The 23,272-nt window shown below is 41.9% G+C and overlaps 1 protein-coding gene across 3 annotated transcripts in view; it reads left to right on the forward strand.

Moving 5' to 3' along the window:
- The first annotated feature begins 10,822 nt into the window (after window positions 1–10,822).
- HAUS6 (HAUS augmin like complex subunit 6) overlaps window positions 10,823–23,272 on the forward strand; it is a 46,778-nt gene continuing 34,328 nt past the window's right edge. For 2 of the 3 annotated variants that reach the window (XM_047767598.1, XM_047767600.1), the window contains exons 1-7: window positions 10,833–11,271; window positions 12,454–12,549; window positions 16,075–16,153; window positions 16,796–16,928; window positions 20,899–21,046; window positions 22,089–22,154; window positions 22,467–22,515. In XM_047767598.1, the coding sequence (XP_047623554.1) occupies window positions 11,144–11,271; window positions 12,454–12,549; window positions 16,075–16,153; window positions 16,796–16,928; window positions 20,899–21,046; window positions 22,089–22,154; window positions 22,467–22,515 (699 nt within the window). In that variant the 5' untranslated portion in view covers window positions 10,833–11,143. Of the gene's footprint in view, window positions 11,272–12,453; window positions 12,550–16,074; window positions 16,154–16,795; window positions 16,929–20,898; window positions 21,047–22,088; window positions 22,155–22,466; window positions 22,516–23,272 lie in introns of all 3 variants that reach the window. The other variant, XM_047767599.1, reaches the window with a different exon arrangement.

Below are 23,272 nucleotides of genomic sequence, written 5' to 3' on the forward strand. Positions count from 1 at the left end.
TGAGTGAGACCAGGGATCGAACCCCTGTCCTCACGAATCCCAGTCAGTTTCGTTACTGCTGAGCCACAAGGGGAATGCTTTTATTTTCTGTTTTGGTTGGCCTACAGCATATGGAGTTCCTGGGCCAGGGATCAGTTCCCAGCCACAGTTGCAACCTATGCCACAATCTGCAGCAATGCTGGATCCTTTAACCCATTGTGTGGGGCCAGGGATGGAACCTGTGTCCTGGTGCTGAAGAGACCCTGCCAATCCTGTTGTGCCACAGCAGGAACTCCTATTTTTTTTTTTTTTTTGAACTGATACAGTAGATTAGGATTTTTTTTTTTTCCTCCCAGGATTCATTCCTGTTTCTTCTGATAACAGCATCTCTGGGTCTTTTGGGGGGGGGGGGGCTGTCTCAGTGGGTCTGCTAGTCAAGGACTTATTTTTGCTTTCCCTTGGCCTAGGGGGTGGGCATATGACTAAAAAACAGGTCAACTGGGAAGAAGCATATCACAATGGGCAAAGGCTCAGATTCTGGGTTCTAATCTTGGTTCTGCTACTTACTAGCTACGGGCCTTAAACAAATTACTTTGCTTCTCTGTACTTCAATTTCGTCATCTGTAAAATAAGGATAATAGTAGGTCTTTTGGAGTTCCCATTGTGGCACAGCGGAAATGAGTCTGAATTGTAACCATGAGGTTGTGAGTTCAATCTCTGTCCTCACTTAGTGGGTTAAGGATTGGCGTTGTCGTGAGCCGCAGTGTAGGTCAAAGACATGGCTCGGATCCTGCATTGCTGTAGCTGTGGCGTAGGCTGGTGACTGTAGCTCAGACTTGATCCCTAGCCTTGGAACCTTCATATGTCAAAGGTGTGGCCCTAAAAAGTATAAATAAATAAATAATAAATAAACAATAGGTTTGTTATGATGAATAAATAAATGAACATTTGGAAAACTTATAGCAATGTCTAGTACAGAGTAGCATTAAATAAGTACTAGTTAAGCATTAGTTAAATTGCAGAAACAATGGCCAACCCAGTAGTGATGAGCATCTCCAGTGTCCAGAATATAATACTGAAATACCGTTTCCCATTAAAAGAAATAAGTGCTTCTTGGAGAAATGGCTGATTCCAAATCTGTACAAGATGAACCTTGAACTTCTTGCTATTCCAGATAGAAATAAAGCTGATTTGAAGAGGTGCCCATTGATTAAAGATGGAATGATTTGAACTTCAATAAGGATAACTGCAATAGGGTTCAATAACCCCATCGAATATCCGTGTGTGTGTGTGTGTGTGTGTGTGTGTGTGTGTGTGTGTACACACATATGCAACATAATTGGTCACTTTCAGGGTTATTCATTATCTTATTAAAAAAATATATTTTTTAGGGCCACACCCACAGCATATAGAAGTTCCCAGACTGGGGGTCGAATCAGAGCTGCAGCTGCCAGCCTGCACCACAGCCACAGCATTGCCAGATCTGAGTTGCACCTGTGACCTACATCACAGCTTGCAGAAATGCTGGATCCTTAACCCACAGAGCGAAGCCAGGGATCAAATCTGAATCCTCACAGATACGATGTCAGGTCCTTAATGCACTGAGCCACAACAGGAACTTCCAACACATTATCTTGAAAACTGATAAAGAATAGCATGGAATCAAGAATTTATCCTTCTTTATACCTTTACCACTAGGCAAACAAATAGTAAATGAGGGAAAACTCTCATAGGAGTATTCCTACTTATAAATGAAAAAGAAATGATAGCTTAGTTTAGACTGCTATAACAAACTACCTTAGACTGAGTTCTTTAAACAACTAACATTTCTTTCTTTTTCCTTTTTTTTTGTTTTTTTGTTTGTTTGTTGGTTTGTTTTTTTAGGGCCTCACCTTTGGCATATGGAAGTTCCCAGGTAGAGGTTGAATTGGAGCTGCAGCTGCTTGCCTACACCACAGCCACAGCAATGCAGGATCTGAGCCATGTTCACACCTATACCACAGCTCACAGCAACATCATATACTTAACCCACTGAGTGAGGCCAGGGATCTAATCTGCATCCTCATGGATACTAGTCTGGTTTGTAACCCACGGAGCCACAATGGGGACTCCCAAACCATCATCTAGTTTTGCCAAAGGGATCACACATGAGTCTGATCAATTCTCTGGATCCAGTGCCAATTTGAAGGAAATATAGAGGGAAGGGACAGTGAAACACACAGAAAGGTACTATAAGGATTCCATCAATGAAATCCAGACCAGGGGAATTATTGAGGTCAAATATCCCTGGTTTTTCAACAGATAAATTGTAAGGAAAAGGGGAGAGAGGAATGAGTAAAATTCTGTAATTGTATTATTAAAAAAAACCCAGGAGTTCCCTGGCAGCTCAGCAGATTAAGGATCCAGCATTGTCACTGCCATGGTAGTTGGATCCCTGGCATGGGAACTTCCACATGACACAGGTGCAGGCCCTACCCCCTGCTCTCCCCCAAAAAGAGTGACTCCATTTTAAATAATGTGAGGTGGGTTAACATTTCCTCTCTCTGCCTGTTAAATTATACTTGAGTATTATATAAGATCCAGCTGATCATTTTCTCAGGAGTAGGCGGAGAGCTCATCTTTTATTTTACTTTGGCCAAACCTGCGGCAAAATGGAAGTTCATAGAGACAATGCCAGATTTTTAACCTGCTGCGCCTCAGCAGGAACTCCTTCAGATTTCATCTTCTGCAGCTTCTTCCTGCTGAACTGGGGCATAGAGCTGTCCCTACCTGATGTGGGCCATAGGGTCTCCTTGAGGCAAGAATTGGAATTGGACAGTCCAAAAGGCCAAGCCTGAAGCCAAAGGAATGGGTTTGTTTGGAGTTGCAAGACGCTGTCTGAGAAAGTAGAAAGCCAATGAGGTAACAGCCAAGTAGAGGTATAAAAATATGGCTGTTATTGGGCCTAAAAGTGGAGTTAGGAGTTCCCATCATGGCACAGCAGAAATGAATCTGACTAGGAACCAAGGGGTTGTGGGTTTGATCCCTGGCCTTGCTCAGTGGGTTAAGGATCTGGCGTTGCCATGATGTTGTATGGGTCTCGAGCTGTGGTGTAGGTCACAGACTCGGATCAGATCTTGAGTTGCTAGGCTGTGGCGTAGGCCAGTGGCTGTAACTCTGATTGAACCCCTAGTCTAGGAACCTCCATATGCCGCAAGTGCGGCCCTAAAAAAAAAAAAAAAAAAAAAAAAAGTGGAGTCAACCAGGAGAACCAAAATTGGATGTTGACTTTAAAGTCCCACCAATCAGGAGTTCCCGTCGTGGCTCAGTGGTTAACAAATCCCACTAGGAACCATGAGGTTGCAGGTTCGATCCCTGCCCTTGCTCAGTGGGTTAAGGATCCGGTGTTGCTGTGAGCTGTGGTGTAGGTTGCAAATGCGGCTTGGTTCCCTTGTTGCTGTGGCTGTAGGGTAGGCCGGTGGCTACAGCTCCAATTAGACCCCTAGCCTGGGAACCTATATATGCCATGGGTGCGGCCGTAGAAAATACAAAAATAAATAAATAAATAAATAAAATAATAATAACAGATAAAGTCCCACCAGTCAAATCTACCTGAGGCTCCTTGTTCTCTTAAGTCAGCCGCTTATTTAATAATGTCCCTTATAAGGTTAGTTTGTACTCTTTCAGAATGATTGATATTAAAACAGCATTCTTCGCTCAACAAAGAGCAAACTCCCCCGTGTGCAGCTATAAGTGTAGGGCTCTGCAGTGTTGGAGAACTGTGGTGCTAGGGAGTCTAGTCAGCTCTGTGCCATGAAGAGTTCACAGGCAAGAACAGTAATTTGTTAATTCTAGGGATAAGGCTTTAGCAGTGAAAATGGAGTTAGGTAACCTCTGTGGGGTCCTATGGCGGCAGCAATACGTAGCATCGTAAGTACAGAGATAGGTTCTGGGTGCGTGCGTTGTGGTTGGGAGGTGACTTGTGAAGTGCAAATTGGAAGGGGAATAGTTTTGTGTGAGCAGGATAATGGGGGTAAAATAGAGACTACAGTGCAAGTCTCAATTCAGTTGGCAGCTAAGCAAAGGTAAGCATCAGTGCCACAGAGAAAGTAAATGTGATTGCGAGGATCTAGGCAGACATTGATGTGATGTTGAAGTAAGGTTTGGCTAGGTGTGAACTGTATTTTTTGATCCCTTCATATGTTGAGGCTAAGGCCATTCCCTCTAGGAGGGTTAAACAAGCTGAGATGATGCATAATGAAGAATTATTTGGAAGGAAGATATTGTTGGGTTCTATCCAATCTCGGTTTGGGGCTTCTTGTCAGGGGGCTGTAATTTTTGGCAACTTACTGTTGGCTGGTTCAAGGGTGGGAATCAGAAATTATGGTCCTTGAAGGGACATTTTTTGGGAAGGAGTTGGGAAAACAGAGGTGCCGTGATAACTGATTTGGGTCCAGTTCATGATAAGACTGTGGTATCTGGGGAGGAAAAAATAGGGAAAATGTAAGTTGAAGTATCCAAGATCATCCATTTTCAGGTAGGTGAGAGAGTAAAGGTTTGGTTGCTGGCCTTTGCAAGGCTGGAAAAGGTACTCATGGGCCACTGCATGGGACTTATTTGAAATAATACAGAGAACAGTGTGACCAGAAGTGACACATGTCCCTGCAAATTATAGGATGGTCTTGGTCCTAAATGACTGAGAAGGAAATGATCCATGGTAAGTTTGACACTGGGGCTGATTCTCCATCCTGGTCAGGTGAGGTAGGTTGGGGCCAGTTGGGGAGTCTAAGAGGTCCCACTGAGTAGCAGGGGCAGGAACAGAAATTAAGCCCTCTAGGGAGAACACGAGTGCAGATTCAGGTCTTCATAGGAAGTATTTGGAAATTGTTTGAGAAGTCCGACGCTTTTGGTAACAGTAGGGAGATGAAGTTGCTCGAGTGTGGGATTGACAGGTGTGACAAAGGAGTGGGAGAGGTGGAGTTGTAGTTGTAACATTTTTGGAATGCCTTAGAGAATCAGAGATGCCAGTGAGTGGGACTGAGAGAATGGGATAAGAGAACCCACGGGAGGAAGAAGGCCCAGAGAAAGAAAAGGAGAATAAAGAGATTAAAATATAAGCTTTTAACTATAGACATTCTTATGGTTCCAGTGACTCTGGAATCTTTAAGATTTGAAGCGTGGTGTCTGAGAGTGGGTGGCTTGTGTAGATAGCTGGTTGATGGATTTCAGGAGGTTGGTTGGAAGGGTCGGCAAGTTTTAACAAAGACAGGTGGATCCAAGATGGGTGTCCTGAGAATTGACTGTTTTGGAGTTGTAAGTAGTACCTGAAATGGATCTTTTAAGAGGGTTTGGAGAGGTTTAGTATGTCCAGGGAGGTCCTTTAATAGGACTGAGTCTCTGGGTTGTAGGACTGTAGATGAGGACAGGTCCTGAGGTTTGGTCACTGTTAGCATGGGTCTGTAAAAGGCTGAGAGTTAGTTCTAAAAATGGGAGGTAAGAGCCCATTGGAGGAGGCTTTGTGGCAGAAAAAGGACAAAGAGCTGGGTGTCTGTACCTGAGTTTGAAGGTACTGAGCTATAGGGGGGCCTTCAGAGTAATCCAGAATTATTAAAGGGCATAGGGAAGAAGTTCTAGACAGCTTTGAGTTCCAAGGCAAACTTGGTGAGCTGCCTTTTAAGGGAGGAGTGAATCTTTTCTATTTTTTCCTGAAGATTGGGGATGCATGTAATTTGTATTTAATGTCTAAAGCTTGAGACACCTGTTGGGTAATTTGAGAGGTGAAAGCTGGACCATTGTCACTCTGGAGAGGAGTGTGGAGTTTGAATCTAGGAATTATTTCTTGAAGAAGTATCAGAGTTACTTCAGAAGCCCTTTTGGATGTAGCGCGGAAGGCATCAACCCATCCAGAGAAAGTGCTATGGGTGTTAACAAATATATGTATTTTTGTGTGTGGGGGGAGGGAGGGGATATGGGTAAAGTCTAATTGCCAGTCCTGTCCTAGTAGGTGACCTCTCAACTGGTATGTTGGAAGAGAAGGTGGGGGCCTTAAATGTCTGTGGGGGTTCACTTGTTTGCAGATTGGGCAGTGTATTGTAATGCCCCCACCCCCGGGGGGCAACCGCCAAGTTAGCAGCATGAATAGAGGGAGCTAGGAGAACTTTCAAGGGCCTAGTGTCAATGTGAAGAGAATTATGTAGGTCCTTTAGAATAGCCTGTTGCTGTTGCTGAGGCAAGACAAATTTTCTGGAGAGTAATAGCCATGGCCCCTCCCAAGTAGTTCCTTGTTTTAAATATGTCTCGATTTTTCTAAGTGGAGGAAACATGGGAGAGGTAAGGGATAGAGAAAGCCTGTGTGGAAGGGAAAGGATGAGAAGTGGCCAGTTTGGCTTCTTTGTTGGCTATGCCTATAGCCTCTAAGGACTGAGTCTATTGGTGTCCTTTGCAGTGTATGACTGACACCTGAGCACGTAACTGAGTTACCTGTATGAGCTTTAGGATAAGATCGGCATGTTTAATGGAGGTGCCCTGGGTGGGGAGTAGGTTTTTTTTCCCAGATAGCAGTGTGTGAGTGGAGGATATGAAAGGCATATTTAAATCTGTATAGATATTGACCATGAGGCCTTTACTTAATTGTAAGGCTCTGATGAGAGCTATCAGTTCAGCCTTTTGGGTTAAGGTGTTGGGTGGTACAGGAGAGATTTCTACACCTGGGCATTGGGTGGTGGTGACTATAACATATCCTGCTTTGCATTGTCCATTGGCCATATAACTGCTGCCATCAATAAACAAAATGTGGTCCAGGGAGGATATGGGAATGGTAGTCAGATCAGACTGGACAGCAGTGGAATGCTCTTGGATGTCTATACAAGAGTGTTCCAACATTTGAGATTGAGAATGATGTGGTAGTAAAGTTGCTGGGTTGAGAACTGAACAGGTAGAGAGAGTGGGTGATGGATTGTCAAGCATAAAATTGAGTAATCCTACTGTTGGTGAGAAAGTGATGAGCCTTGTTGTTCAGAATGTCCATCACCTGGTGAGGTGTAAGGATGTGAAGTGCCTTTCCATAAGTAAGTTTGGCTGACTTCTGTTATGAGGAGGGCAACAGCAGCAAATGCCCTCAAATAGGGTGGCCATCCCTTAGCTATAGAGTCTAGGTTTTTTCTTTTTTTTTCCTTTTGGCTATACTTGAGGCATATGGAAGTTCCTGGGCCAGGATTGAATCCGAGGTGTGGTTTTGAACTACACTGCTGCTGTGGCAATGCTGGATCCTTTAACCCATTGTGCCAGGCCAGGGATGGAATCCAAGCCTCTACAGTGACCTGAGCCACTGCAGTCAGGTTCTTAACCCACTGTGCCACAGTGGAAGCTCTGATCTTAGGACGTGGACCCAGGTCTAGCTTTGGGGCCCCTCAGTCTGAGGATTGTAGAAGTCCTTAGAGATCCATGGTGATGGAGGAGGCCCTGCAGGAGAGTTCCCTGGGTCTCTTTGTCCCCTCTTATTGAGGAGAGGCAATCCCTTTTCCATTGCCCCACTAATTTACAGAATGGGCATGGTCCAGGATAACACTCTCCTGGGGCATTCATGACTCCAGTGCCCTGCCTGTTTGTAATTTAAGCATGAACCAGGGTTGGGGCTCAAAGACTGTTTTCTTTGTCTTTGGTAGGGGCCTCCCGGATAAATCTTATCTTGAAAGGTGACTCTGATTGTAGAGACAATCATTTGGGAAGGTTGTTTTTACTCTCAAGATTGTTGCCGGTCTCATTCCCTCCTTTCCTCTTCTGTCTATCCTCATCTCCGTTATTAAAGACCTCAAAGGCCAGGTTGGTAAGTTCAGATTGGGGAATCTGAGGGCCCTTTTCCAATTTTTGGAGTTTGTGACGGGTATCAGGAGCTGAGTGGGAGGTGAAATGTATTGCCAGGATTGTTTTGCCTTCCCTAGAGATTAAATTTATTTATTTATTTACTTATTTATTATTTATTTTTGGTCTTTTGTCTTTTTAGGGCCACACCTGCGGCACATGAAGGTTCCCAGACTGGAGTCAAAAGGAGGTGTAGCTGCCGGCCTATGCCAGAGCCACAGCAACACCAGATCCAAGCCGCGTCTGTGACCTACACCACAGCTCACAGAAATGCTGGATCCTTAACCCACTAAGCCAGGCCAGGGATCAAACCGGCAACCTCATGGTTCCTAGTCATATTTGTTTCCTCCGTGCCATGACGGGAACTCCTAGAGATTAAATTTAAATTGGTGAAAAGGTATAGAGCCTCGGAAAGGCAGGACAGGAAAAGAGCAGGGTGTTCATCTGGGTCCTGAGTAATTTCTTTAACTTTTTAATAGTCCACAGCCTTGATAGTGGCTCTTTTCACATCTTCAATGAGGCAAGTAAGCATATAGTCTGGTCTGTGTCTATCTTGGGACCCTGGAGTTCCCATTGTGGCTCAGCGGGTTACAAACCTGACTAGGATCCATGAGGACACAGGTTCGATCCCTGGCCTCGCTCAGTGGGTTAAGGATGCAGTGTTGCCGTGAGCTACTGTATAGGTTGCAGATGTGTCTCGGATTCCATGTTGCTGTGGCTGTGGTGTAGGCCAGCAGCTGTAGCTCCGATTTGACCCCTAGCCTGAGAACCTCCATATGCTGCAGATGTGGCCCTAAGATAAAAACAAAAAACAACAACAACAAAACACAACCAAAACTGTCTTGGGACACTACTTGATAGTTCCAATTGGGATAATTGTCAGGGACTGCTGTGGATACTGGTGCCTAAACACTGGGTTGATGCTTTTTGAGGTCATCCCCATATTCTCCAGCTTTAGTCCAGATTCTAGCTCAGTCTTCTGTATTAGTGCAAGAGGAGAAAATGACAGTATGTTGCCAAGAAAGGTCATAGGTTAAAGTAAGGTAATCAAATTCCTTAGTAAATTTGGTGGAGTCTTCTGTGAAATTGCCTAACTTGAGTTCTACTTGGGAAAAATAAGCCATAGAAAAAGGACATGAACAAATATGATTCCTTAGGGGTCAGCCTCCTCTTGCAAGAGAAACTGGGTGGCTGGCTCAGAAGGGGGCTGAGGAGCACATCCAGACTGAGTATGACTGGGAGAAGGAGAACAAGGGGCCGGTGGAGGATAGGCTGGAGGCAGAGAGGGAGAGGGTGTCCGGGGTCTGAGAGGGGGAGAGGGGATGAACCTGGAGAGGAACACAAGGAGAGGGACAGTGGGAGATCTTCAGGGTCCAAAGGAGGAGACAGAGAAGTAGGGGTTAATAGGAGCATGTGGCAAGAGGACTGCAGGTTAGAGTACTGAGAAAGTTGAAGGAAAGCCTGGACACAAGGAATTTAAACCATTTGCTGAGAGGATGACAGTAGAGGCCAAGTTGGAGAATAGCATAGTTGAGAGGGCTGTCCTTGGGCCAGACCTCCTTGTTGCCAAATTATACTGGGGCTAGCAGTATTGCAGAAAAAGATCGTTCATTTAAAGGTTTGAGGTTGTCTAATCTAAGATCTTTCCCATGTTTGAGGAGTCATCCCGAGGGAGAGTCTTTTGCCTATGCAGACTGACAGTTGTCCATAAGGACAACTAGAAGGAAGATAGGAGACTTTCGAGGGCAGGGGCTATTCTGGGAATCCCCAAATTCAGAAAGGGCATCCCCCTGTGGGACCTAGAGAGATTCATTCTGGAGTCGGATGTCCAGGAGTCTCAGAAATGAATCAGTGACTTGATCCAGCAATCCCACTCCTGGGCATCTATCCAGAGAAAACCATGACTCGCAAAGACACATGTAATCTGATGTTCATTGTAGCACTATTTTCAATAGCCAAGACATGGAAACAACCTAAATCTCCATCAGCAGAGGAGTGGATCAAGAAGATGTGGTACATATACACAATGGAATATTACTCAGCCATTAAAAGGAAGGAAACACTGGCATTTTTAGCAACATGGATGGACCTAGAAATTATCATGCTAAGTGAAGTCAGCCATACAATGAGACACCAACATCAAATGCTTTCACTGACATGTGGAATCTGAAATAAGGACACAATGAACTTCTTTGCAGAAGAGATACTGACTCACAGACTTTGAAAAACTTACGGTCTCCAAAGGAGACAGTTTGGGGGGTGGGGGGATGCGCTGGGATTGTGGGATGGAAAGCCTATAAAATTGGATTGTGATGATCATTGTAAAACTACAAATGTAATGAATTCATTGAGTAATAAAAAAAGAAAAGAAAAACGGAGTGTTGATTGCACAGGAAAAAAAAAAAAAAAGAAAGAAAGAAAGAAAAAGAAAATGAATCAGTGCCAAGAGGAAAGTGAGTCCCCCCTGTCCCAGGTCAAATTCCGACCTAGATAGTGACAGATCCGATGCTGGAATTTCTGTCCCTTAGATTCTGTCACTGTTTTCCAGAGAATGTCCCTTGAGAGACTTTAAACAGTTTGTGCTTTCTTTGGCTGGCGACAATGAGGGTCTTGTCAAAAGCTGAAGTAAGAGAATTCGGTCAGTGAGGTTTCCCCCGTACGTGCCACCAGGGGTGAAGGGAACATTCAGCACTTGAGGGCACAGAAGATTTTTACAAATAGGCCCGAGGATCAGAAGTTAGGCGAGTTACTCAGATTTAGACATGTACCCTCACATGCTTTTTCTACAATAGTGAACAACAGTCTGCGTTTTTTGCCTGACTTAATAAGCCTACACGAGCAAAAGGAACCATAGGGATCAGAAAAAGCGAAACCGGAAAAAGTCCGCAAAATCCACAACCCCGGCATTGCGTTGAGGGTCTAGTAAGATCTTGGTTGGTTAGGACCAGAAGGGGCGGAGAGAGGGCGCATTGCATGGCGGGAGAGACAATTCTCCGCGGAAGTCCCTCCTCCTCTGAAAACCGGGCGGTGTCGGCGCCAACCGCTTTCCGGGCAGCGCGGGAAGCTCGGTTTGTGGTGGTTTCCTTTTGACCGCTGTCCCATACTATCCTTAGAGGCTTTATTTCCCTGAGACGTTACAATTTCAGGCCATTCGAGGCATTTGAGGCTATTTAAGGCGAAATGGCTTCGGGCGAGAGAGGAGAAGGCGGTGGTAATGGAGGTGCTGCTGCCACCTCAGGCTGCCGGTAGGGAGGGAGTCTGAGGAACCTCTTAGTCGTTGGAGCCTGAGCTTTTTTCCTTTGGCGGGTCCCTGCCTGCTGCTAAGATGAGCTCTGCCTGCGTCACTTCTTTCGAGAAGGAGCATCTCTGGATGTATCTGCGGGCGCTCGGCTTCGACCCGGGCCCGGCGACCATAGCCTGCGGAAAGATCGTGTCTCACACGCACCTCGGAGTGTAAGGAGGCCCGGGCGATGGGGCGGGAAAATCCGAACCTAGTCGCGCCGGGGCGATCCACTCTCTTGCGGACCTCCCAGGTGTTGAATTAAGTATTGGAGCGGTTGCTGTGGCCCGACACTGTCTTCTAGTTCCTGCTCTCAGTGGCTGCTAGCTTGGCGATGGAAACTATCAATTACTGGACCTTGCTGGGAGCGCTTTGTAGGGGAGTAGGGTCAGCAAGTGGGGTAAAAACTGGAGGGGCGGCTTATTTCTGCTTTGGAAGCAAGCTGAGTAGTCCGTGATGACGAGGTAGAGGTGGCGGCTTGGTAATGGAAGGACGTGTGCAAACGCCTTTAGGACTCTAGGGAACCTTTTAAAGTGGTTACTCTTTATATTTCGACTTCTTGAATTAGCAAATTGCATGAACTTGCCACAGTTAGCAAAAAACTGGTAAAGAATGGTGTTAAGATGAAGAGTAAAACCATTTCCTACTTTGCCGCAAATATTACAGTTGTTATTCCTAATACTGAATACTTTGTTTATATTTTTGTGTGTTAACTTGCCAACTTTAGGCAGTATCTATTATCTTTCTCACTGTAGGCCAAGGGAAATTTGAGATACATGGAACCAGCCACTTTTGCAACCTACATTACAGTTCATGGCAACGCCAGATCCTTAACCCACTGAGTGAGGCCAGGGATAGAACCTGTGTCCTCATGAATGCTAGTCAGATTTGTTTCCTCTGAGCCATGAGGGGAACTCCATGTATGTTTTTCTTAGTTGGCTGTAAGTATGTGTACATGAATTACAAAAATTAATTTGCCATGACCTTGAACAGAATTAAAAATATTAATTTTTTTTTTGCTTTTTCAGGGCACACCCATGGTATATGGAGGTTCCTAGGCTAGGGGTCTAATTGGAGCTGCAGTTGCCGGCCTATGCCAAAGCTGCAGCAATGCCAGATCCGAGCCACATCTTCGACCTGTACCATAGTTCACGGCAACACTGGATCTTTAACCCACTGAGCAAGGCCAGGGATCGAACCCACAACATGGTTCCTAGTTGGATTCGTTTCTGCTGCACAATGATGGGAACTCCGAAAAATACTAATTTGTATCAAACTGTTATAAAACTTTTAATGATGTTTAGTTTTATTAACCATTCCCCCTCACCCCCTTCTGTTTCTTTTCATACCACTAGGAACATGTTTGATAGGCTGAACCGTGATGCCTTTCAAATAGTTTGTTATTTTTTGTTTCAAACACTGGACCAGTCTCTCACCAAAGAAATTTTCAAGTAAGTAAAAGATGTTCCTTTTTTTTTTTTGATAAGGGATTATGCTATGATATAAGCCAAAATTTCTACTTTGGCATTGAATATTGTTTTCAATGGGTGTTAGAAAAATCAGGTTTGGGTCTTACAAATTTATAAATCTGAGTGATTTTTTTTTTGTAATTATACTAAAATCACTGTAGATTTCATAAGTAAAAGGGATTTTGTTTATAAACTTAATTCCTATCATAGTCTTAATTACTTTCCAGAACAGTTAACTAGTACTAATCTATCTGTACACTTAATTTTGCTTTACTTTTTTTTGTTGTTGTTAATTATCCCCCCTCTCACTCCTTTTTTTGTAGGCAATACTATGCATTTTGTCTTTTTTTAAATTTCCTACGTCTCTGTGAATCCTTATTATTTTTGTTGGTGATATGTAAAAGTATCAAGTGCTGTAGACAAAAATCATTCCTATTAATTAAGTTTAGCCTATTATCATAAACTGTTGTATATTAAATAGTTTAGGAAGGAGTTACTAGAGTTCCTGTTGTGGCCTAGTGGTTAACAAATCCGACTAGGAATCATGAGGTTGTGGGTTCGGTCCCTGGCCTTGCTCAGTGGGTTGCTGGTGTTGCTGTGAGCTGTAGTGTGGGTCAAAGATGTGGCTTGGATCCCATGTTGCTGTGGCTCTGGTGAGGGCCGGTGGCTACAGCTCTGATTAGACCCCTAGCCTGGGAACCTCCATATGCCGTGGGAGAGGCTGAAGAAAAAGGCAAAAAAAAAAAAAGGAGTTACTGTCGTGGGGCAGGGAAATGAATCCGACCAGGAACCATGAGGTGTGGGCTCGATCCCTGGCCTCACTCAGTAAGTTACGGATCCGGTATTACCGTGAGCTGTGGTGCAGGTTACAGACTTGGCTTGGATCTGGCATTTCTGTGGCTGTGGTGTAGGCTGGTAGCAACAGCTCTGATTAGATCCCTAGCCTGGGAACCTCCATATGCTGTGGGTGAGGCCCTAAGAAGACAGAAGAAAAAAAAGTTTAAGATGGGATAAATATGGGAACACTCAGCAGTTTTGTTCCCAAGTTATTTTGTTTGTGATTTGGGTTTCTTCTCTCAGAAAAAGTGTTCAAATTTGTTTTAATATTTATATTGTGCCATCATCTTCTTAGAAAAAGAAATAAGTCCATTGTTTAGAGCATTTTTAAAAGTTTTGATAATTTATGTTAATATTTTGCCTTCAGTTAAAGTTACGAGTGACCAGGAGAACAAGTATATTTGAAACATATTTTGGAAATCCCTATCATTAAGGTATAGGTCTTCCTCTGCTTAAATAAAAATAGATTTTCTGATTTTTTTCCTGATTATAAACAAAATAAAGCTCATTTTAAGCAATTTAGCAAATACAGAAAAAGCTAAAAATCATTTCTAGGAGTTCCCATCGTGGCTCACTGGTTAACGAATCTGACTAGCATCCATGAGGATGCAGGTTCCAGCCCTGGCCTTGCTCAGTGGGTTAAGGATCTGGTATTGCTGTGTGCTGTGGTGTGGTTGCAGACATGGCTCAGATCTGGCATTGCTATGGCTGTGGCATAGGCTGGCAGCTACAGCTCCACTTCAACCCCTAGCCTGGGAACTTCCATGTGCCGCAGGTGCAGCCCTAAAAGGACCAAAAAAAATTCTAAACCTACCAACCAGAGAATATCACTGTTGACATTCCAGCCTTTTAGTCTTTTTTTCTACGCATAAATAATTTTTTATGAATAAACGATGTATGTTATGCTATAGAAATATGAGAAAAGGGACTTAAATAATTAGGAACCAGAATAAAAATTTAGACAAGACTGATTATCAAGGGAAAGCAGTAAGCATTTTTTCCCCCTGTGTTCGTGGCATATGGAAGTTCCTGGGCCAGGGACTGAACCTGCATCACAGCAGTGACTACATCTGATCCTTTTTTTTTTTTTTTTGGCTTTTTTGGGCTGCATTCTTGACCCAGACTAGGGGTCAAATTGGATCTACAGCTGCCGGCCACAGCCACAGCAACACAGGATCCGAGCTGTGTCTGTGACCTATAGCACAGCTCATGGTAATGCCAGATCCTAAACCCATTGAACATGGCCAGGGATCTAACCTGCAGCTAATGGTTACCAGTTGGATTTGTTTTCACTGTGCAACAATGGGAATTCTTACATTGTATCTTTTAACCTGTTGAGCCACAGGAGAAGTCCAATAGGCATGTTTTATTTATTTATTTTTTTGTCTTTTTAGGGCCTAACTCGTGGCGTATGGAAGTTCCCAGGCTAGGGGTTGAGTCACAGCTGCAGTTGCCAGCCTGTACCACAGCCACAGCAATGCCAGATCTGAGCTGCAACTGTGATCTACAGTGCAGCTCACCGCAATGCTGGATCCATAACGCACTGAGTGGGGCCAGGGATTGAATCCACATCCTCATGGATACTAGTCAGGTTCATTACTGCTGAGCTGTAGTGGGAACTCCCTGTAGGCATATTTGATTATTTTTTTTGTCTTTTTTTTTTCTCTAGGGCTGCACCCGGCATATGGAGGTTCCCAGGCTAGGGGTCGAATTGGAGCTACAGCAACTTGGGATCTGAGCCACATCTGTGACCTATACCGTAGCTCACGGCAATGCTGGATCCTTAACCCACTGAGGGATCGAGGCCAGGGATCGAACCTGCAACCTCATGCTTCCTAGTCGGATTCGTTAACCACTGAGCCATGACGGGAACTCCTCTAAGGCATATTTTAAAGTCCATTTTTTGACTAAAACTGAGCCCAAATTTTTCTTTTTAAAATTTTACATTTTGTTTGTCCACAGAACAGTAACACCTACTTACTGTCTTATTGGTTTTCTCTAGGAGTCATAATCTCATGCCATTCTTCCCTTGCTTTTCATGTATAATTATGTTTCTCTTTTTTCCCTAGGCTTAATGTACTAATTTTTTAATACCATCTTTATGCGTTAGTCCAGTGAATCCATTGAAAGTGTCCTCTTCAGCTGATTTTCAGTAATTTTTTTTTTGTTTGTGTTTTGGGGCCACACCCACAGCATATGGAAGTTCCCAGGCTAGTGGTCAGATTGGAGCTGCAGCTGCTGCCCTGTGCCACAGCCACAGCAACATGGGATCTGAGCCGTGTCTTCGACTGGACCTCCACCGCAGTTCATGACAGTCCCAGATCCCTGACCCACTGAGTGAGGCCAGGGATTGAACCCCCATCCAAATGGATACCAGTCAGATTCATTTCCCCTGTGCCTTGATGGGAACTCCTATTTTCAGTAATTTTATTCCTTCTTTAACCGTATGTATTCATTGATTATTTGCACTAAATTGAATTCAACCCTGTAGATATTTATAAAGAAAAAGACCTGTTTTCTTACAGGTTGATGTCTCTCTTTAGTTGAAATTTATGAATATTAGCCTTGATTTAGCATTACTGCTTCTACTATGGGAGATAAGTTTGGTGTTTTAAGTTTCGCAGAGTTTGCTTTTTGTTTTTAATTCTAATTTTTATTTTTGTGTTTAAGACATTGTTGGCCTCCATTTGACAAAAAAAGTGATACTGAATTCCGAAAACATTGCTGTGAATGGTTAAAAAAGATTTCTGTGAGTATTCCTTTTCTGAAAGATGTAAACTTCTAAGAAGTTAAAAACTATATTAATTTTTTTTCTGGTCTTATTGAGGTATATTACTATTCTGTTTTTTTTTGGTTTTTTTTGGTTTTTTTTTTTTAGGGCCACACCAGAGGCATATGTAGGTTCCCAGGCTAGGGCTCTAATCAGAGCTGTAGCCGCCTGCCTATGCTAGAGCCACAGCAACACCAGATCCAAGCCGTGTCTGCCACCTACACCACAGCTTACGGCACTGCAGGGTCCTTAACCCACTGAGTGAGGCCAGGGATCGAACCTGCAGGTCCCATGGATACTAGTTGTATTCGTTTCCACTGCCCCACAATGGGAACTCCCCGTAGTAATTTATATCACAGTTTTTTTTTTTAAGGAAAAATGTTTGTTCATAGACTGTTTTAGCTTGGGTCCCAGATAATATCAATAATTGTGACTTTAAATTATAATTATTTTTGTGACCAAGTCCACCAAGAGTTGAATCTTTCTAAAGATTCACAAATTCAACTTGTGGTTCAAATGGAATAATTCAGATCTCATAATTCAAAAATCAAAAACAGTATGATTTTGAGTATAAAGATTATTGATAAAATCTTCAAATCTTCTTATTTCTTTTTTACACAGGCTGAATGTGGAAGTAGCTTTCCTCAAGTTGTTGGATCATTGTTTCTTTCTCCTGGTGGTCCTAAGTTTATTCATCTGATGTATCACTTTGCAAGATTTGTTGCAATAAAATATATAGAAACTCATTCTAAAAGTAAGTTAAGCTTATAGTAGGAATTTTTTCTTGTTTTGATTCTTAAATTTTTTTTTTGTCTTTTCTTTCTTTTTAGGACCATACCCGTGGCATATGGAAGTTCCCAGGCTAGGGGTCGAATTGGAGCTGCAGCTGCCAGCTTAGACCACAGCCACAGCAACACTAGATCTGAGCCACAATTGCAACCTACACACAGCTCATGGCAACGCTGGATGCTTAACCCACCTAGCAAGGCCAGGGATCGCACCTGAGTCCTCATGGATACTAGTCAGATTTGTTACAGCTGTGCCATGACAGGAACTTCTGATTCTTAAATTTTTGTTATTCTTTACAATTTGTAAATCATCAAGATTTTATTAAAATAAGGTAAGATAAAAATATTACTTTACCTCAGAAGTTAATATTGGAATTGTAGTTAGGAATCCTCTCATAATGAACATAAATAGCAATTTATTATGTTCTAATACAGGGGTTGGGAAATATTTTGTATATAAAGCCAGACAGTGAATAGTTAATAATTTTTGGACCACATGGGGCATAGGGTCTCTTGATCTCTCTCTTTTTTTTAGGGCCACACCCGTGCCATATGGAAGTTTCCAGGCTAGGGGTTGAATTGGGGCTGCAGCTGCCAGCTTACACCACAGCCACAGCAATGTGGGATCCATGCTGCATCTGTGACCTACACCACAGCTCACAGCAATGCCAGATCCTTAACCCATTGAGCGAGGCCAGTGACTGCACCCGAATCCTCATGGATGCTAGTCACGTTCGTTTTTGCTGAGCCACAATGGGAGCTCCCCTCTGTGGGGTGTTATTTTTATTTAATACAGTCTCTTAAAAATGTAGAAAGCAGTCCTAGCTTGCTGACCTCACAGAAGCAGCCAATGGAACAGATTAGATGTGCAGGTATATAGTTGCCTCTAATACGTATGTCAATTGTTGTGTTGAATTTGAGTCTCTAGGTTTATTTTGGCTACTGGCAGTTTATTGGTATATTTTGGTTCAAAATTGCCATTTTAAAGAGATTTAATCTATTTGCTAAACCATAAAAGCAAAATACTGGATTTTTAGGTTAAGACTTAAAAGAATGCTGTTTGTATCTTTTTGAATGTACTGTTCTCGCTCTCTTTTTTTTTTTAAGGTCTTTTTAGGGCCATACCTGCAGCATATGCAGGTTCCCAGGCTAGGGGTCTAATCAGAGCTGTTGCTGCCAGTCTGTGCCATAGCCACAGCAACGCAGATCTGAGCCGCATCTGTGACCACCACAGTTCACGGCAACCCTGGATCTTTAACCCACTGAGCGAGGCCTGGGATCAAACCCTCAACCTCATGGTTCCTAGTTGGATTCGTTTCCTCTGTGCCATGACGGGAACGCCAAATGTACTGTTCTCTTTAATTGGGTTATGATCATAAAACATGGAACGGAAAAGATGGAAAAATAAATGCAGTCAAATCCCATTCATCTTTGAATTTCTGTAGACAGCCATTAGTGACATTTAGGTTTATTTTCTTTTAGGTTCTTTTTTCTTTTCTTTTTTTCTTTTTTGGCTGCACCCATGGCGCATGAAAATTCCTGGGCTGAGGATCAAACTCACACCACATCAGCAACCCAAGCTGCTGCAGTGACAATGCCAGTTTCTTAACCTGCTACACTGCAGGAGAACTCCTCTTTTAAGTTTAAGTGAACAAATTATACCTATACATTTAAATTATTTTGATTACATAGTGTATTCTCATAATTCAAAAATCAAAAATTGAAAAGTCTGTCTGCCACCTCTGTCCCCTAATTCTACCTCATTACTCTTGCCAGAAACAGCCAGTGTAATGAATAATACTAGCACATATGTGTATGTTTTAAAATTTTTATTTATTTTTATTTTTTATTTTTATGGCTGCCTCTGTGGCATATGGAAGTTTCTGGGATAGGGTTGAATTGGATTTAGAGCTGGGGCCTACACCATAGCCACGGCAACACCAGATCTGAGTCACATCTATTCTTTTTTTAAAAACTTTAAATGGTAACATATATCTGGTTTTTAATCTTGTGTTTTTTTAGGTGTGTAACAATGTATACTGGAGATCATCCCATATCAGTTCATAGAATTCTTACTCTTTTTCTTAGAACTGAAAATGTATAAATGGATGTATACTAGTGTATTTAATCAGACAAGCTGACAGACATTTGGCTTTTTCCCCTAATCTTTTGCTATAAAAACAATGCTGCAGTGACAAACTTTATACATACGTTATTTTATATATGTTCAAATATACATATTACATGTGTTTGTGTATATATGTATACACACAACTTTTCCAGTTTATCTTTTTTTTTTTGTCTTTTTGTTGTTGTTGTTGTTGTTGCTATTTCTTGGGCCGCTCCCGCGGCATATGGAGGTTCCCAGGCTAGGGGTTGAATCAGAGCTGTAGCCACCGGCCTACGCCAGAGCCACAGCAACTCGGGATCCGAGCCGCGTCTGCAACCTACACCACAGCTCACGGCAACGCCGGATCGTTAACCCACTGAGCAAGGGCAGGGACCGAACCCGCAACCTCATGGTTCCTAGTCGGATTCGTTAACCACTGCGCCACGACGGGAACTGCCAGTTTATCTTCTATGCGTGATTTTTAAAAAAATGTACATGTGATTTTGCTTTATAATCATTTGCATATTTTATTTTTTTATATTTTGCTTTTTAGGGCCACACCTGTGGCATATGGAAGTTCCTAGGCTAGGGCTCGAATTGGAGCTGTGGCTGCCAGCCTATGCCACAGCAGTGCAGGATCCGAGCTGCGTCTGTGACCTACACTGCAGCTCGTGGCAGCGCAGATCCTTAACCTACTGAGCGAAGCCAGGGGTCAGATTGCATTCTCATAGATAATAGTTGGGTTCTTAACCTGCTGAGCCACAATGGGGACTCCCATTTGCACACTTTAAATTAACGTAGAGTAAGCATTTTACCAGTTTTTCTATTAGATGAGCTGTTCCAATTACATGTAACCCAGACTATTTTATATGAATTATGTGTGTTTGGATTTAGCAAGAGTTTATTGTACATAAGGTTTTTAACGCATGAGTTTTCCTATTTCTGGTTTAAAGCAGATGCAGTCAATATATTCAGACTTCTACATCCAGTGAACTCATCCCTTGTTAAATATTTAGAAATTGTGGTTATTTCTTTGTGAGTATTGCTAGGACCTAGACTAATAATGTTAAATATGGTGTGTGGTGACTATTTTTCAGCCTATCCATCTTTATTGTATTGAGCTACCTTAAAGTAGGATTTGTTACATTTTATTACAGGTAAAAACCTGGACTATGAAATGTTTGGAAGGATTGTTCTCAGGGTCTGCTTTGATCATTAGTAACATAGTCAAGAATTACTTGAGAAATGGAGATTGGTTTTATCTCGTCTTGTCCTTTTGGTCTTACTAGGAAGAAAAGTAAGCTGATGGTAGCTATGAAGGTGATGTGATCTCACCTCATCTTTTTTTAGTTGATATTCTTCCTTCGTTCTTGAAAGACTGTGTTAAGTTGCTTATGTATTTGTTCATGAACGTATTAAGAATATAAGAATAATAAGAATTATTTTGAACAGATGGACTCCAAAAGTTTTTTTGTAAAATAACTCAGTTTCAGATATCTTTTTGCAGTAGCTTCCTTTAAAAATAGGTCATCCTTGCTTTTGTGAGATTAATTGTATCTTATCATGTATGTGGCTTACCTGCTTTTAAGGAATTGTTAGTTAAATGAGGTTGCTTGTCTCTCAAAAACACAATTCATGGAGTTCCCTGGTGGCCCAGCAATTAAAAACTCAGCATTATCACTGCTGTGGCTCAGGTTCCATCTCTGACTTGGGAACTTCTGTGTGCCGCAGGAGCCAGCAAAAAAAAATTTAACAGAATTCAACATTTTTGATATTTATTGGCTTGTAAATCTAAGTTACCTATATTTTATTTGTGTTTCATGTAGATTCTTCTGTACATTTTATGGAGGCATTTAATGTAAAGCCACAAGATTTGCACAGGTGCATTGCCAGGTGCCATGTAGCACGTAACAGATTTTTACAGATTTTGCAAAGAGAAGATTGTGTTACTCGAAAATATCAGGAAAATGCACAGTAAGTAATACTTTGATAGTAAATGAAGATTTCTTTCTTTTTGAACAAATATCATCATATACTTTCAGTGATAATACTTTGTCTACCTCAAACCCCCCTGGCTGTTATCTTTCCATTTTAAAATCAAATAACTTCTGAATAAAATTTTTTAAAACTTTATACACACTGTAAATGAAAGTTTAGAGGAAAAGAAGATATCATTTTAGTTCAAAAATTCATTTTCTTTAGGTGTTTTTACTTTTTTTGAACATGAATTACATTTTAAAGCTATAATTATAGTGCTCATTCTATTTTATATCATTTTTTTCTGTTAATATTTCACTCTAAATTTTTCCATATTGCCATAATGTAGTACTTTTTGCTGCTTTTTTTTGGGCCACACTTTGGCATATGGAAGTTCCCAGGCTAGAGGTCAAATCGGAGTTGTAGCTACTTGCTTACAGCACAGCCACAGCAACGTGGGATCTGACCTGTGTCTGTGATCTGTACCACAGCTCATGGCAATGCCTGATCCCCAACCCATGAGGCCAGGGATCGAACCTACATCCTCATGAATCCTAGTTGGGTTTGTTAACTGCTGAGCCAAGAAGGGGACTCCCCATAATGTAATACTTTTAATTTCTACTTAATATCTGTTGAGTATCCGTTAAGTAAATATTCCTTCAAATAGGTATTCCATCATAGTTTCATTAACCATTTCATGCTACCTTATATTTACATTCATCTATTCAGCACTGCTTTTTTTTTAAAATTCTTTTTTCCTCTCCCTCTCCTTTCTACCCTCTCCTTCTCAACGCCAGATCCATAACCCACTGAGCGAGGCCATGGATCGAACCCGCAACCTCATAGTTCTAGTTGGATTCGTTTCTACTGCGGCACGACAGGAGCTCCGTGCTCTTGTAACTAAGAATGACTGCTGGGTATATTAGAAAGAGTTCCTCAGGGGCCTTGAGCAAAGATATGAAAAAGGGGGATAATATCAAAAGTGGGCTATACTAGTTGTAATAGAATTATAGTTGTCATTTTGTGTGTTTTCTTGCAGATTGTCAGTTAAACAAGTACGAGATTTAAGATCAGAATGTATAGGACAGCAAAACCAAATAAAAAAGTAAGTAACTTTGAGAGCTGCAAGTTGCTTTAGATATTAGTTTAGCCCCGGCATGTTACAGATAAGGAATCTGATATTAGTTAAAATGACATATCAGTTGCTAGTTGATGATAGAACTAGAACATAATTCTGATTTCCTAGTCCTAGTCCAGTTCTTCTAATAAATTATGGTAGCTTTGAGCTTCAGTTTTATTTTTGTTTTTAATAGGAATGGTTGTTAGCAAGTGGGTTTGCAGATTAACTCACTCCTGGGATGTTAAATTACCATGTGGTTTTTAAAATGACTAATGAGATTATTTAATTTTTAACTAGAATGGAACCCTATGATGACCAAACTAATATACAAGAGAAAATTCAAAAGGTGAGACAGCTTTTGAAGGGAGAAGTTTAATTTTTCTAATGTGATATGCAGCATTTGCTTACTCAGTTGGATTCTATGTCTTTCTCATATCTCTGTTTTATCTCTGTTATTCTTATATCTGTCTCATATCTCAATTGGATTCTTATATCTCTTTTATATCACTGTTACTTTTTCCCCTTTTATTCATTATAAGTGAGTATTATATATATATATAAAGGTATTAATGAGGTGTCTTGAAATTCTTGAGTACAATGGAAAAAATAGTTTATTAGGTTATAATATATGAGACTAAATATATACAAAAGCAATTTTATTTTATTTGTATTATTTATTTATTTTTTGCTTTTTGGGGCCCCACCTGCAACATATGGAGGTTCCCAGGCTGGGGTCCAGTCGGAGCTACATCTGCCGGCCTACATCACAGCCACAGCACCAAGGGATCCAAGCCACGTCTGCAACCTACACCACAGCTCACAGCAACGCCAGATCTTTAACCCACTAAGTGAGGCCAGGGATCGAACCCACAACCTCATAGTTCCTAGTTTGGTTCGTTTCCTCTGTGCCGTGACGGGAACTCCAAAAGCAATTTTGAATGTGGTTAATTTAAAATCTTTCATGCCACCAAGAAAAATTCAGCTTGATCAGTAATATTTATTAAATGAAATATACTAAGGGAAGATGCTTAAGTATGGAAGAAAAATGAGGGGTCACATTGAGGCTGGTATGACAATAGAGACGAATCTGTTATATATAAATG

This window comes from Phacochoerus africanus, chromosome 2 (genome assembly GCF_016906955.1).
Source record: "Phacochoerus africanus isolate WHEZ1 chromosome 2, ROS_Pafr_v1, whole genome shotgun sequence".
In the NCBI taxonomy this organism is placed as follows: domain Eukaryota; kingdom Metazoa; phylum Chordata; class Mammalia; order Artiodactyla; family Suidae; genus Phacochoerus; species Phacochoerus africanus.